The sequence below is a fragment of the Apteryx rowi genome, unplaced genomic scaffold (genome assembly GCF_003343035.1).
Source record: "Apteryx rowi isolate R43461 unplaced genomic scaffold, aptRow1 scaffold_33, whole genome shotgun sequence".
Taxonomy (NCBI): Eukaryota; Metazoa; Chordata; class Aves; order Apterygiformes; family Apterygidae; genus Apteryx; species Apteryx rowi.
This window is the reverse complement of record NW_020449752.1, coordinates 641,041-655,888: the sequence shown is the minus strand read 5'-3', so window position 1 is coordinate 655,888 and position 14,848 is coordinate 641,041. Positions and strand designations below refer to the sequence as shown.

Genomic DNA, 14,848 nt, shown 5'->3' with positions numbered 1-14,848 from the left:
CTCTTAGACTGAGGGCAGCACCTTATCCCTGTTTTTACAGGGGAGAGGTATAGAAACTAGGTTTTGCTGAGGTTACATAGGGAGCTAATAAGAGAACTTGGAACTGAAGTCTGAGCTCTCAAACCACAGGCTACGAGCCATGCGTATGGCCTGCTCTTCCTATCAAGTATTAGAAATATGTTCTTAGCTATTCTTAAAGGAAAGGTTTTTATCCTGTTTTCCCCTTCCAAAGCTTTCCTTCAGCTCCAAGTTGCAGGAGGGTGGATTCCTTTGATTTGCAAGTAGCTGTGCATCATGGACATTCCTGTATAAGTGTGCCTACTTTTAGAAAAATGTGCAGTTGCCATTTAAACCTGCTGAGGTATAGCTATATAAACCAGCTGTGGTCCTGCTATCTGCCTAGCCATGGCAACAGAGATCAGTATGGGATACCCACCCAAGTATTTACTYGGTTTGGGTGGTTTTATAGCTGTTGTGGAGTTTCAGGCTGCCCGTGCTGCTCTTCTTTTGGTACTCAAGAAGGTCACCTGAAAGCACTTTACTTTTCTGAAGAGCGGATGTATCCTAAGACATGGACTTAAAAGTGTAAGTATGACCTATTTGTGTGTAAAGTACTATAGATCAGAACAGTCATGTGTATGCACACATGTAAAACATCTCTGTTTCGGTGGCTTTGCTGAGAGCGGCAAGAGTAGCGTGGGCATTTCACTACAGCATAAAAAAAGCTCAGTTCTGGCTTGTTCAGTAGACCCATAGATGGTCAAAGCCACCTTCTGCAAACTCCTCTCGCTACCGCAATTGTTCCTTCTTAGGGTAACTGAGGGGTTTGTCTTCACGGCAGTGAAGGACTGCAAATGCCACTTTGTGGCTGGCGCTAGTCTGAATGTGTCCATATGAGTTGTGTCCACAGCAGTCACTAACTGTAGATATACCGTTTGCTTGATTTGGCCCTTTCTCTAGTTGGTGAATCACAGGTAAAAATAAAGATGAAATTTATTTTTAGGAATTTTTTCTTTTGTAGGAACTCAGACCTATTCACAAAGGGAAAAATGAAGCAAACTGAAAATGTCCTACTGTAAGGCTAGAGGCTTAAATTTTGCAGCTTACTAGCTATAAATGGCCATAAAGATAATGTATATATGTGAGTTTATTTATCGCTTGGAAGAGCATGTGTGCTCTTTCCAAGAGTCTGTCTCTAGCCCTTGAGTGATGAATCTAATTTTTTTTTCCACGCTGAGTCTTTACTGCCTCTGAACTTAACTATTTTGACGCTAGAGCAACCCTCTTGTTTTCCTCCAAAGGTTTAGCAATTTTTTTTATATATTTTTGGTAGGAGTTAGCAGTACCTCACCCACATGACTGGTCTTCACTATTAATCCCAGCTGATGGTAGGGAGGGGCTCTTCTGGGAGGCAGCCATGTGGTGAACATTGAGCGCAGTGTTTTCCCCCCTCTTCTCTCCTTTTCAGACAAGCAAAATTGTTCTGTGCTGCCGTAGATGTGAACTCCTTGCTGCACCGCCTCTGTCTCTTCTCTTCCAGAAACTCAAGGGCCTGAATTACGAGCCGTGGAGATCTAAGAAATCTCACTGAATCTGGATGGAATATGGACAAGGAGATGAATAGCAGAAGGAAAGAAACAGTGAAGTTCGTTATTTTTCTGGCACATGGATGCAATTACACTCAGTGCATTCCAGAGGCGTTCCTTTGAATTCTGTGCAGGTCTGCCTGCTGTTCCTGGGAGAAAGAAAGAAAAAGGGAGGAAAAGTCCCCCTCTYGCCTGGAGACGGAATGTCTGCACTTTCTATCTTCTTTTTAGGTAGGCTGGCTTTTTGGTCTTATTTTGTGTTGTTAATCAAACTTCCATGTGCCCTCTGCACAACAAAAAATCATTTATGGTGAGCTAAAGGAAGGGATTTGCAAAGAAAAACTTATGCAAAACTCTAATTTCAGTGCCGTCTGGGTTTATTGTAGATGTTTTTCTTGTTGTTTCAATTATTAGCAGGTTGATGATCACAGATAGTTTAAAAATGAGATGCATTTTTAGAAGTGGTGGTTAAACCYGCTCCTTTTGGAATGTATGTTTTTGATTTTAAAAAGGGCAGTGCTTTTAAGCAATGAACTAGTGAGGGGCTTTAAGCTCATTGGGAAGGCAAGGTGAACAAAATGTCTTTGTTCCAGGCATAGTGTCAAGTTTGTTTAACTATTTTGCTTTGCTTAGGCATTTAACATTCTGATTTTAAAATAAAAGGGTTATTGTTTCCAATAGATGCCTCAGATTAGAAACAGATGTGCTAAAGTGTGAGAGGGAGGAGGCTGTGGGGGAAGAGGATGGGAGAAGGGAGATAGAAGGGAGAAATGAAAAGGGGAAGGTTTTTTAAAAAAAAAAGGGGGAAGAGGGCTGCTGAAAGAAAGACAAGAAAAGAGAGGTGACTGAACAGGAGGAGAAGAGGAGCAGAGAGCAGGAAAGACGACTGTAAAGAAAGAGGATAGTGAAGGCAGGAGGACTGAAGGGAGAGCTGTTTGTTAAAGCCGTGGCCTCTGGAGAAGGGGTTTGCAGCCCTGAGGTCTTTAAGGGGGCTTGCCTACAAGACTGACTCGGAAGCAGCCTGGGTCTCGGCATCTCCAGAGGCACCGTAATGTGATGAGTGAGCTTCTGTCTCCGTTCTGCTCACCAGATCGCACTGACAGGCAGGCAGCTTAGAGAAATCTGGTGTGGTTGGGCAGGGGCTGTGATTCCCGCGTCCTCCTGTTACCCAGGCACCTGAGGGCATGTGTGAGTGGGGGTCAGGTCTTTCATTCCCTGGGAAGAGTGGAGCCCCTCGGGGTGATGGGGTGGGCACAAGCAGTAGAAATGAAGGTTTCAGATGGGATGCTGGAAACCGATGCTGCTGGGGACAGCCCTGTCCATTAAATCTCACAGGTGTGAAACAGACTAGTGAGAAGGTTAGGTGTCCAAAAGACAAGGAAGCATCTGTAGAGCTGCTGAACGTATTGCAGAGAAAGGGTTTTGCTCCAGGGACTGCTGTTAGTATAAGGTTTCCTCCACAAGAATGTGCAAGGGAGCTCAGACATGCTGCAGGGTCTGCAGGGGGAGTGCAGGCAGCACCTTGTCCCCTCTGTACATTTGCCTTGACAATGTGTCTCAATGTGGTCGTGATACTTGAAGACTCCAGCAGCTAAGACGCTGAGGTTAGGGCGAGCAGCCGGGTTCCTGTAAGAGGTGTCTGGGATGAGTCTGTCCTACAGAAATGACCAGAAAAGTGGCTCTGCAGAAACTGAGAAACTAGGGAAGGTTACTTACCTTAGTGAAGAAGAGGAAGGGCAACTGCAGTCTTCTATCCACCCAACCTTCTTGAGTTGATGACTTGCCTCACGGAGGCCAAATGTTGAAAGTCTGGAGCAAAYGGAATAAGCTCCCTTCACAGAAGAAGCACTTGTGGCTGTAACTACAGCTCATGACTAGTGCTGCTTTTATCCAGGAAACACAATAAGCTTTTATAATCATTCTAATTTCTTTGGCATCTGGGGTTCTCCATAATCCTAGTATACCAAAAGCACAAGGCGAATCCTGTGCTGAACCCATGAACTGAGTTTCTCAGCCTCAGCACTGGCAAGGGGCAGGGTGTTAAATGGCTTTCCAGAGCTCCCGGCAGAACCCAGAATGTTTTGTCTCCTGGCACCACAGTGTAGCCGTGGAACTGCCCTTTCTCTTGCCTGCTTTGTACCTGCCTTGTCAACACACAGCTCTAGTGTTTCTGCTCAGAGTCCAGCCTCATTCACCAATATTAAAAGGATGCTTCAGGGAAGAGTCGAGTGTTGTGGCCCCTGTTCCTAGATTGTGCGTGAGAGAAAGCAAGGAGGCTGGAAGGTCTCACTTGCTAGCTAGAGAAAGCCTAGTAGCGGCTTCACAGGAAAATGGTGAAAAGCAAGCAGCCACTGGCACTTTTACATGCTCTTTAAGCAAAAGACTTGCATGAAAGAGGCTTTGGAGAAGCCAAGCAAACCTGAAAGGTAGCCTGTTTTGGTTTTTCATTGCTGCTAAACATGTTTACAGCATGGCTAGTGTATACAGTCCTTGCCCTGGATAGGTGAACAGCTTAACAGGAAGCCAATTAGTTTTAAGGAGAGTTTTAAAATGAGAAAAGATGAAAAAGACTTTCCTAAGTGTGGGCAAGACCCATGACCCCACTTACTTCTGTTGCAAGGGCTAGGTGAATGAAGCAGAAGGGCGTGAGGAGTGGAAGGTAATACTTGCTAGGATGTATGCCTATGTGTAAGCACATGCATTTGCCTAGGTATTCAGCAGAAAGCTAGCTTAATACCTCCTGTAATGATATGGAATCTGCTTTGCAGCATTCAGCAGTGGCGGGTCAGCCTGGGGCTGTGCCGGTCTACTGCCTCTCGGATGTCTGAGACTGGGCTTCCCTCTTACTTTAAGAGCACAGGCAACCTGCACGCTGGCCCATCACATCTCTTTGAGATCTGTCTTTCTCCTTAACCTTACAACACCACATTCCAACACAGCCAAGCCTAAGAATGACTGCAGTATCATAAAAACCTTCATTACTTCTCCTAGTGAGGTTACTGGGAAGTTTCTCATTGATTTTTAATGGAACACTTGTGCCTGAAAAATAATATGAAGAGAAAGGGGGACTGTTTTAAGCAATCTGAAAAGTAAGCTGATGGATCTTATGTTCCTGCTGATTTTTCAGGTCCTTCCCAAATCGCTCAGAGGCTATTATCAGTGTATATGACACCATCTCCTGGTTTTCTCAAAGCTCCTTCTCTGTTGGCTTAGCCTGTTTGCTTTGTGATATACTTACATTAGAAGCTTGGTGGGGCAAGAATTCTGTCCCATGTTTATACAGCATTTAACAAAAACACTCTTGGCCCGGGACTGGAGCACACAAAGAACAAATCTATGGCTGTGAACAGGGTTTTTGTAGAGGATTACTGTGTGGTTTTTAACTGTTTCTTTGAGTCTTTGCCATATGAAGGAGTGCAGATAATTACTGTTGGTGTATTTAGCTCAAAATAAGACTGATCTCCCAAGGATAGCTTCAAATCTTTTAATTGTAATATCTCACCTCTGGCAGGAGAATGCCAGAAGTGATCAGGAAAGACAGGGAGTGAATGTAAGAATCAGTCCAATAGCCCATGGTGTGAAGTTACTTCTGTGATGGGGCAAGCAGCTCTTAGGTATTCTTGTGGAGGAGCATACTACTAAAGGGAAGGGAGTGAAGAAAAGCAGTGTATTCGTTTGACACTCCAGGGGGAATTCAAAGTAGCAAGACATAATTAAGTGAGTTGCTATCTGGCAGGATATCAGGGTTAACACTTCTGAGACAGACTAAAATTTTTTTCAAGCCAGAGATGGTTTGTGTCAAATATTTTCCATCAGGATGCTTGACAAGAAAAGCCTATTTTTCTCCAATGGAACTTTTTTATATGAAATATTTTGGGGTTTAAATGTTTAAAAAAAAAAAAAACTGTTCATAGTTTGAGGGTTAATTTTTTTTTCCCTGTTTTCTTTTTCTGTTTTACTGGAAGAGAGGAGCAGGGGAAAAAATGTAATTTTACAGAAGTGAGGAACAGCAGCATCTTGAAGTTTAAGAGCTGAAATACTGAAGATGGATTTTTAATCATTTGGGGTTTAAAAAAAAAACCTTCTGAATTTCCTGTGGAAAACAATTGGTCTTTTTTCCTGTTGTGCCTGTAGTGGACCTTGTCTCCTCCATACAGAATTGGTGGTCTGTTTGTACTGGGGTACTCTGGCCCACTTCAGAAGGACATTTTGTGTAACAGCAGCACAAGCTTCCCAGAAATGCTTGTCATTGCACAACTGGCTTGGAGATATCCTGATATTTATCCTGAGGATAAAAACAAAAGCCCCTGTTTTCCTCAAGGCAAATACAGGCCTTTATAAGGAACTTAGCAGGTTTGCAATCTGGGATTTGTTTAAGTTTTTAGGAAGTGCCTGAAAAGAAATGTAAACAGTCACTCTAACAAAGTCCCATGTGTATTTGTGAAAATCTGTTGTGTGTGTGATGTTAAATGATTGCAAGTGTGCCTAGTGCCCAGTGAAGAGCGGTGTTGCTAGCCGCTTTCTGTGCCTTTTCTCTCCAGTTGTCCCTGCAGCTTTAGTGAAATTGTAACTTAGATTTTTAAAGTAGTCCTCTGTCTTAGCTTAGGTGATAGCCATTGCATGTATGTGTTGCACATCAGTGCACATCTGTGATGTATTTTATACATACACAGAGAAAGCTCAGTTCTTGAGTGTTCAGAATTGCCTGTCTTGCATGCAGCAATGTGTTACAGAACAGAGGCCACTTTGGGTGCAGTGGGAGCTTGGCGGTGTCCTGTCTAAAAGATGAATGGGTCTTTTTTACCCAAACTGCTTCTTCATCCATTCTTAGAAATGGTTAGTTTACAGAAGTAGCTCAGCTAAAAGCCAAGGGTGAAGTCAGGTCACTGAGGGCTATGAATAGATACTTACAGGACAAAATAACAGAGAAAGCAGAAATGGTGAGAGCAAGAAGCACAAAAATGGAAAATGTGCAAACCAAGTGATGGAAAGTCAGGTCAACAGAAGCAAGGAAGATGCAATACTTGGCATCTTGTTCATCTGTTATGCTCTGCTCTTCCTCCCATCTGATTCTCCAGTATTACTGAGCAGAATGATAAGAAGGGAGCAGAGCTCTAGCACTAACAGCATGCTTCTGCCAGTGAGGGGATCAAACCCTGCCTAAAACATGCTTTCTGTTTGGGCAGAATATAGAAATTGTATTGCAGTAGTGACTGGGAGCTCTAGCAATGGGTTAGCCCCCCAAAATAAAAATGATCTTTCACCCCGAGAGCTCACAGTCTAAGCTCTGAACAGAAAGCAGCTAAAGTATCCTTATGGAGGATGGGTACTGCCCTGCCTCAGCCAAGCCTCAGTGCTAGGTTTTCTCAAGCCACTTTGCTTTTTGGTGCCTCAGTTTCCCCACATGACAAATTAGGGAGAGTCACCTTTTCTTTGCCAGAACCTGCGAAGAGGGGTGAGCAATTCTAAAGTGCCTTGAAGGTGGTGAGTATGACTGGAGAAGATTTTGAAACAATTCCTGTCCTCGCCTGCTCCCTCATCTTCTCTCAAAAAGAGTTAGGCAGTTTTAAAAAGCAAATGTTCTAACTCAGCGTTTGTCTTAATGGGCCAGAGCCACATTCATGGTGTCAGAATTGCTGTTCTACAAGAATCAATATACATTAAAGAGTATATTTTCAGCCTGGCTTTTTTATTCCCCTGTAGCTGATGTCCACATTTTTGTGGTTGCAAAACAAGTATGGAGCCTTAATATGTGTGCCTTGTCCCTGAGTTTGACTAGGTAGAAGTTGAGATTAGTGCCTGCAGTTTAATTGCCTTTGGTAGAAAAAGGTCAGTGAAAATTTTGTGCTTACGATATGCGTTGGTAGAAGGGAGGCTGCTCTCCTGGAAACAAGTCTCTTGAAATGGAACGTGCACAGTTAGAGGCAACGGATGGCAATGGCTGCACACTGCATTTGGTCTCCCATAATACTGCACTGCTGCTACTTCTGTAGCATCCCTTGTGATAAGTGTTACATGGCATGTTTATCAGTCTCTGGATAATTAATTTAATCTTGCAGTGATATATTGGTCAGAGAAGTATATAAAGTGTATTTTAGAGGAGGAAATGAAGGCACAGGTGGGTGCATGCTCCCTCATGATAAGGCAGTGCTTTTGCTGTGTGGGTACAACCCTAGCAGCGCTCTTGCTCAAAGCCATTTTCTGTGGTGTTCTGTTCTAATATATCCTGGAATACAGGCAGAAGTAGTGACGATCAGATCAGCTGCAAACAGCTGAATTTGTCAGCCAGAACTTTATGAAGTGGAGGTCCTTGTGCTGTCACCTGGAGGGATGACTTCTAAGGAGAGATGGGGAGGTTTGACTTGATCTTAACTTGCTAGTAATATGTTTGGCAAAAAACGATGTGATAATGGGCTTTATAGCACAAATGTGTTGAGAGACCCACTCATGATGTGAATGACTCATTGGTGTTACCAGAGGAGTCCTCACAGGAGATTTTGGGCTGCATGTGTTTAGTCTCTGAATGACTTTGCTTCAGGAAAAATCCTTTTTTTTGTCTAGCATATACCTGCAGTGTGATCATCTGTAGTTAAGAGATGTTTGCTTTAAGCTGCTTGGCAGAGCAGAACATGGAAGCCAGGTATTGTAAATGACAGACTGGAGTCCCTCGCTCTGGGCCATCTTTCTCCATGACCTTTGGTAAAGGGGAACATTTGCATGTCTGCCCTAAAGCATGTGCATCTGCATTCATTCAAAATATAGCTGCTCCTTGTAAATGGTTGCTGGGATCAGGGACGTAACTGTGCAACAATAAGCCTTCTGTCAGTGAAAATGCCCCTCAGATGCTTTTTTAGAGGTAAATGGTGTGCTTTGCCAGAGTATCTGAAGATAAAACCAAAAGCAACAGGTCAGGAAAGCATTAGGGACTGTTTAACCTAAGGGGCTGGGAATCTGGATTCAGTTCCCTGCTCTGTTTTAGATCTTCCCCCTCCCCGCTGGCTTGGGCTTTTCACTAGCCTTGACTACTTAGGCTGTAGGCTCTTTTGGATAGAGGCTGTCTTTCCCTATGTGCCTGAACAGCATTTAGTGCAGACTGGGATGGTAAGAGGCCTTTGCAGAACTGGAATACAAAAATAAAACAAGTGATTCTGTTCCCTTCCCCCTTCGTGCCTCAGTAAAAACATCAGGAAGAGGTGGTTTTCCAGTACTCAGAATATTTATGAGATGCGTGCTGGCTGTCTCATAGCTCAGACTGCTAGGCTATTTTTTTTGCGTTTTTAAAGCCTTGATAAAATTTTAAAGGCCATAGAAATCTTTAATATAGAGATGAACTTTATCTGGAGGATAGGGCTGCAAAGCACCAGGAAATGGTGGGGTGTGTTTGTGTGCGCAGGCGGGGAAGTGTTTCATATAACACAGCAAGCCTTGAATATTGAGCTAAAACAGAGTCAGGCACTTCTTTTTTTTGTTTCCAAAAAAAATTGCAGGGTTTTCAACCTTGAAGGGAAATTACTTCACGACTTCATTGTTTAAATTTAGGTTTTGTTTTGCGGGGGGTGGAAGGATCGTTAGACTTGAAGCAAAAGCCTTATAGCCCAGGGACTGTCACTTCTGATTACTTCCAGTGACACTTCCAATTATTTCCAATCACAATTCCAGGGACAAGAGGAAAAAGGAGCCATGTTCTCCAACATCAGGCCTTTTTCTGAACAAAGGACCACGTATCAAACCTCTGCAGAAAAGGAGGTCCTGAGCCAGCTTCGGAGTTCTGTTATGCTAGGGTAATTCCAGAACGAATCTGCTGAAGTGAGACTTAAGGCCAGTGTGTGGCAGAGTGCTGGGAATCCTGTGGTAGATCCTGACTTGTTGGGTAATATTAAGGGAATTGCTTCATTTTCCCCGGGCATTAACTGGCAGCGGGACTCATTTCAGTGCAACAACATGCAGCTTCAGTCAATGCCTGTTAAATGCTTCGTGGGTCTTGTATGAAATTAAGAGCATGTAAAAATACTGTTCACAGAGAGTCAAGAGGTTTGTGCTCAAAATGGGAAGCAAGTCTCTGCTGATGAAACTTGATTGACTTTAAGGTGACTGTGACAGTGAAGAATGTGGCCCAGAGTGTTTCATCCAAGGGTAAACCAGGAGCTATGAGCTATTTCCTTCAGAAAGCCCCCCGGTACTGAAAGGCTGGAGGAGGTAGAGGAAAGACTGAGGAAATAAAATACCTCAGGGTTTGAGCCTTCAGGCAGGAGTTGGCTCTGCTTTTTCTAATGGCAGTCAGGCAATGGCTGACCCCAACTGTATTGCAGCGTGGCTTTGGAAGAGTATATTTTCATTAGCAAAGTGCAGAAATGGGGTTCCAGATCAGTGGCTTGGCATTATCTTTGCACCAAGGCCTTCAAAGCCTTGCTGAGCATCAGCTCTGTAGTTTGGTGTTGTCTGTTTGTCTGGAGTAGGCCTGTTCCACAGCAGTGCCCCCCTCTTCTGTGACTGAGGGGCCACTTGCATGAGAGCTCAGTGCTAATGCCCTAGGAGTCTCAGCATTTCACATAACTATCTGTTGTAGTGAATCCATCCAATCTGGATGGGTGTTTCAACAGTGCTGCTTTGTTGTGCTCCAATGTGGTCTGCGCTGTGGGCAAAGCCCGTCTTTATTTCCATTGTTTCAAGCTCTTGCTTAGAGACAAAGAGGATTTTAAAAGGGCAAAGCATAGTTCTTCTGTTGACAAATGCTGTAATTTTTCTTATTTCTTTTCCAAATGGAGATTGTAAGCAATTCAGAGGACTGTCCAGTCAAAGCAGTGTTCAGGGTGTCTAGATTCCTTTCCTGGTTTGCCAGTGACTCAGTGATATAAGTAATTCCAGGCTCCATTTTTAAGTGCCTGTTTTGAGTGTCTTTATTTCAAGCGGTGAACTTTGTAATAAAGGACCAGCACTTCTGAAAACATAACTCCAGGGCCTCATGAACTTGACTGGGTCAGACCAACAATGTGCTAAGCCTGGGGCCCTTTAAGTGTCTGAAGTTTTAAGATGCATTTGAAAATTTTGGTTTCAATGGCTGTGTGCCTCAGCTGCTTCCCTTTAAGTGTTAGAGCAGTCACAAATGTAGTAACTCTCCTGCAGCCAGGGTGCTGCAGAAGTGTGAAGTGATAGCCTGTTAAAATACTCCATGTACTGTTTGGGGGAAGACAGTGCTGCAGATCTGAGTCCCCCCATCGCGGCCACTCTGGCAAATGCATCCCCGGGTTATTTGGCGTTGTCAGAGCTCCTTCCACTTGACCCAAAGCTGCCCCTGAAGCAAACAGAAGAATTCTGCAGCTGTTAGTTAATTCAGATCCACTCTGACTTGGTATAAGGAAAGCTGAAAACTGAAGTCATTTGCTCTGCAGCTAATAATCCTGTGTTGCACAATACTTCTTCCTCTAATTACATGAGCTCCCATTTTTTCCTCTTTAGTAATACCCTGGGCCTGTTGCTTCCATTGTGGGATACCAACGCATGCACACCCATTAGTGAGCAAAGGCATTGAATGCAGTGGAGGCTGCAGTTCTTTCTCTAGTGTGTTTCTTTTTCAAGTTGTTGCCATCTTTGTTTTTCCCCCATGTCCTCTTGACTTAGGTGAAAGCACCAAATGAGAGGAGCACTGCAGACTTAAAAGCTGGCATAGTAGTCCAGACTATGCTAAACCTAGTTCTATTCCTGCTTGCTGTTAGAACAAGGCAGGCACCAGCTTAGCATTTATGCTTATGAAGCCCAGGCAAGATGCTTCTGGAGCTTAAACTTGTGCAGTGACTAAGCAGGAAAAACAGGAGTCTAAGGTATTAGATGACAACTAGATGAGCTGCTGAGGGTACTGGTTTTTCATGAGCTTATGTGAATTAGGTGTGGCCTGAACAGAAAGCGCTATCTGTTAGCAAAGTCGGTATGCTTTGCCGAAGGTCCTTTCCACTGACCAGTCCTACAGCGCAGTTAGGATGCAGGGACTTGTCAGCATCTCTGGATCACAGCACATGAAGCCACAGAAGAGAATGCAACAGAAATCTATCTTACAGGCATATCTGAGAGAGCCTTGATATCCTGGTATACACACAGTTACAGGCATTTTAAAGCAGTCTTGTAGACAGAACTCTGTCCCTCTGCAAGATGGACCGTCAGGAAATCAARGGCAGTTTTGAGAATTGCTAGAGGGTCTGTATATCAGAGGACAGAGAATTTTACTCCTGTTATCCTTGAATTTATTTTAGACTCTTAAGTAAAATGTCTCTTCCAGGAAGACAGTCAGGCTTGGTTTGAAGACCTCAAGTGGTGGAAAGTCTCCCATCAAATTTTCACCAAGATTATCCATCTTACTAACATGAATGTTTCTGGCTTCAACTCTTACTATGTTTTTTCCTCTCTCAAAACATCTGCTGTTTCCTCCCCATGAAGATATTTGTGTTGTAACCAAGTTGTCTTGGTCTTTCTGATGAGCTAGATTGGCTGGGCTCCTTCTGCTTCCCCTTTTATTTAATACTGGCTTCGCTTAGAGAAAATGAATTGCTGTAGCATGAAGCAGACTTCTGCTGCACCTCAAAGGGTGCCAGGCACCACATGTTCCTGCCAAGATGCTCAGAACAAACTTTAAGACTTCAGGTTTCTGAAGAACCTGTGTTTGGGCCTTTCTGAAAGCAGTATGGTATCAGGGCATTTTCAAAAATCTCCTTTTAGTTATTTTTAATCAGTCCTTTCTCATTTAGAGAGATATTTATTTCCTTGATTTAACTGTTGTGCTTTGGGGCTTTTTAATATGTTCTTGCTTTAGTTTTCTCAGCTCCTGGAACAATTTGTATACTAAAGCTTCTTAAAAGGAGTTAAAATGAAGGTTGCCAAGATTCATATTCTTTATCTCCTCATCACCTCCTCTCCTACTTAGAAACATCTTTGGGTGTAAAGATGGGGAGCGGAGTTGATAGCATTCATGCACATGGAAGGATTTGTTTAACTGGCCAGTTAAACAAATTACACAAGATGCCAATATCGTCTGTATCCCCTATTAGTGCTCCTCTGAGAGCTCCTGAACACATGGACTGTTCCCAGTTGCTCTTGCAGGCTCTAATGGAAACAAACCAGGCCACTTGCTCTGTGTCTCCAAAGAGAAACTGAGGCACTGAAAAAACTCACATGTGCTTTGTTCTATAAAACAAAATAGCAGTATATGGCACACCCCACCCCAGCTCAGAAGAATCTGAAATGAACAATAAGAAAGTTTGCTGCAAGTGATTTGTTACAGCTGAAACAATTACACTGGGCACTTGGCATATACTTTAAAAGCTGTCACTTAATGGAGGCAGTGTTGGGCTGAGGCAAGTTCTTTATTTTCCAAGTGCCTGCCTTTCCTAAGTAGGAAGATACCTTGATTCCAAATTTTTATCACTTGGCAATGCCATGTGATGTGTAAGATCTGTGCCTCTTCCTGGCAAGGCAGAATTCTTTAGCTATATTTTCCCCTCACTTCCATCCCTGCAGCTTTGTCAGCAGGGACAGCTGAAGCTGTCTGAAGCTTCTGTGTGGAATAGGTAAGAACTGAGCCCACTCACTTTTTGAAAAGATGACATCTAGCATCCTTTCAGTACAGTCTGCCTGGCAGAGGTTTGGGACATTCTTAGCTTTTCTTATAGAGTCTATCCAAGCCTCTTCACCTGTTCATGCCTTAGTGTCCCAGCCCAGTTATTAACAACTCCCTCATGACACTGGGCCTCCTCAGCAAAACCCTTTGGTTTCTGTGGAGAAGAATCTATACGGTCTCACTGTTACCACTTAATTTGTAATAAGCTTTTATGTAATTGGAGAGTGCATGATAGGCTGGAGACCATCAAGGGTTTGTGATTTGCCCTCATTGGATAAGGTCTCAAAGTAGCCAGGCTAAGAATCAGTCTGAGCTATAGGAGGAGAAGAGTGTAGTGCAGCTGCATATTTCTGATCTTGAGGGAAGAGCCCTGCTCACTGCCTTAAATCATTTTAGGTTTTATTCTTTTGTGTCAGCACTGTCAGTGTGTATAATGCTCAGCCGAAAGAGGCCATCTTACCCTACCGAGAGGAGGACTTAGTGAGGAATCCCCTTCAGCGAGGATGTGGCAAGCAGATTGATAACATAAAAGACAGGAAAAATATCCCAAGCCAACCTGCATAAAATTAGAACTTGATTATGATGCAGAATTTATAAGAAAAAAAAAAAATCCTCTGCTACAGGGAGCTGGTAGAGCCCCCCAATGGGCAGCATTTATTGCCAAATCTTGCATTATAACAGTAATTGAGCAGGTAATGATTATATATGCTTTATAAACGCATGCCATCAGTTATGTTCATATTGTGCGGACAAGGAGACTCCAAGTAGTAGATGAATATTCTTTTTGCAGAGATTTTAAATAGTCACTGTTCATATGTTCTCTATATCCACTTCCAATTCAAAGAAAGTAGCACCTCRTATATGAACAAGGAAAATGTGTTAGCAGTTGTGAGAAATTAAAGGTTTTGGAACAGTATACTTGCATTAGTGCTGAGGTGTGCTATGTATGTGGGGACAGTCTGGCCCTGTGGGTGGAGCAGTGTACAGAGGCTGAGCGGAGCTCTGTTCATTATCCAGCTTCCTGTCTCCTGGGTGATGGTGAGCAYGACGTTCTTTCTGTGAGTCTTCAGGTGGAGATGCTGACTTCCCGTGTAAAGCAGTGTGACTGATGCATGGAAAATGGTGTAGAAAACTTGGCAGTATCTGTATTGCAGGTGAGATGGAAGTGTTTGCAAGTAGAACCAAAGATGGGGAGGCAAAAATCTGCAATTCTACTTCCAGCTCCAGTGGTGACTGGCATTAATTATATAATATAATAATATATTATACTGGAATTAAAACTTTCTGTAATCGCTTTTCATTGATATTGTTCAAATTGCATTGTTCACTAACTTGCCCCTCTCATTTCAACTATAATCCTAGCAGATTGTGTACAAGGGTTTTCTGAGCCTTAGCTTCCTCATCTGTAAAAATGGAAGTATCTTGTCTTATTATATAAAGCAGTTTATGGTATTCAGAGAAGACAACATGAAGTATTGATGAGTAGCTTCATTATTATCAATCCTGCCTTTCTAAAGACCTTGTGGCTGCTATCTGTTTTCATTTGCAATTCATTACTSTGCATCATAACTGTGTGCTCTGTCTGACAGAGCCAGTTCTTTCCTTGCATTTTGGGAAGCATTGGAAACCTTCAGGAGTCACAGAAGTCCTGACTTCA

The 14,848-nt window shown here is 43.2% G+C and overlaps 1 protein-coding gene across 1 annotated transcript in view; it reads left to right on the top strand.

Annotated features, from left to right (window-relative positions):
* The first annotated feature begins 1,430 nt into the window (after positions 1-1,430).
* CLMP (CXADR like membrane protein) overlaps positions 1,431-14,848 on the top strand; it is a 42,948-nt gene continuing 29,530 nt past the window's right edge. The window contains exon 1 of the mRNA XM_026071755.1: positions 1,431-1,817. Coding sequence (XP_025927540.1) covers positions 1,670-1,817 — 148 coding nt within the window. The 5' untranslated portion in view covers positions 1,431-1,669. The remainder of the gene's footprint in view (positions 1,818-14,848) is intronic.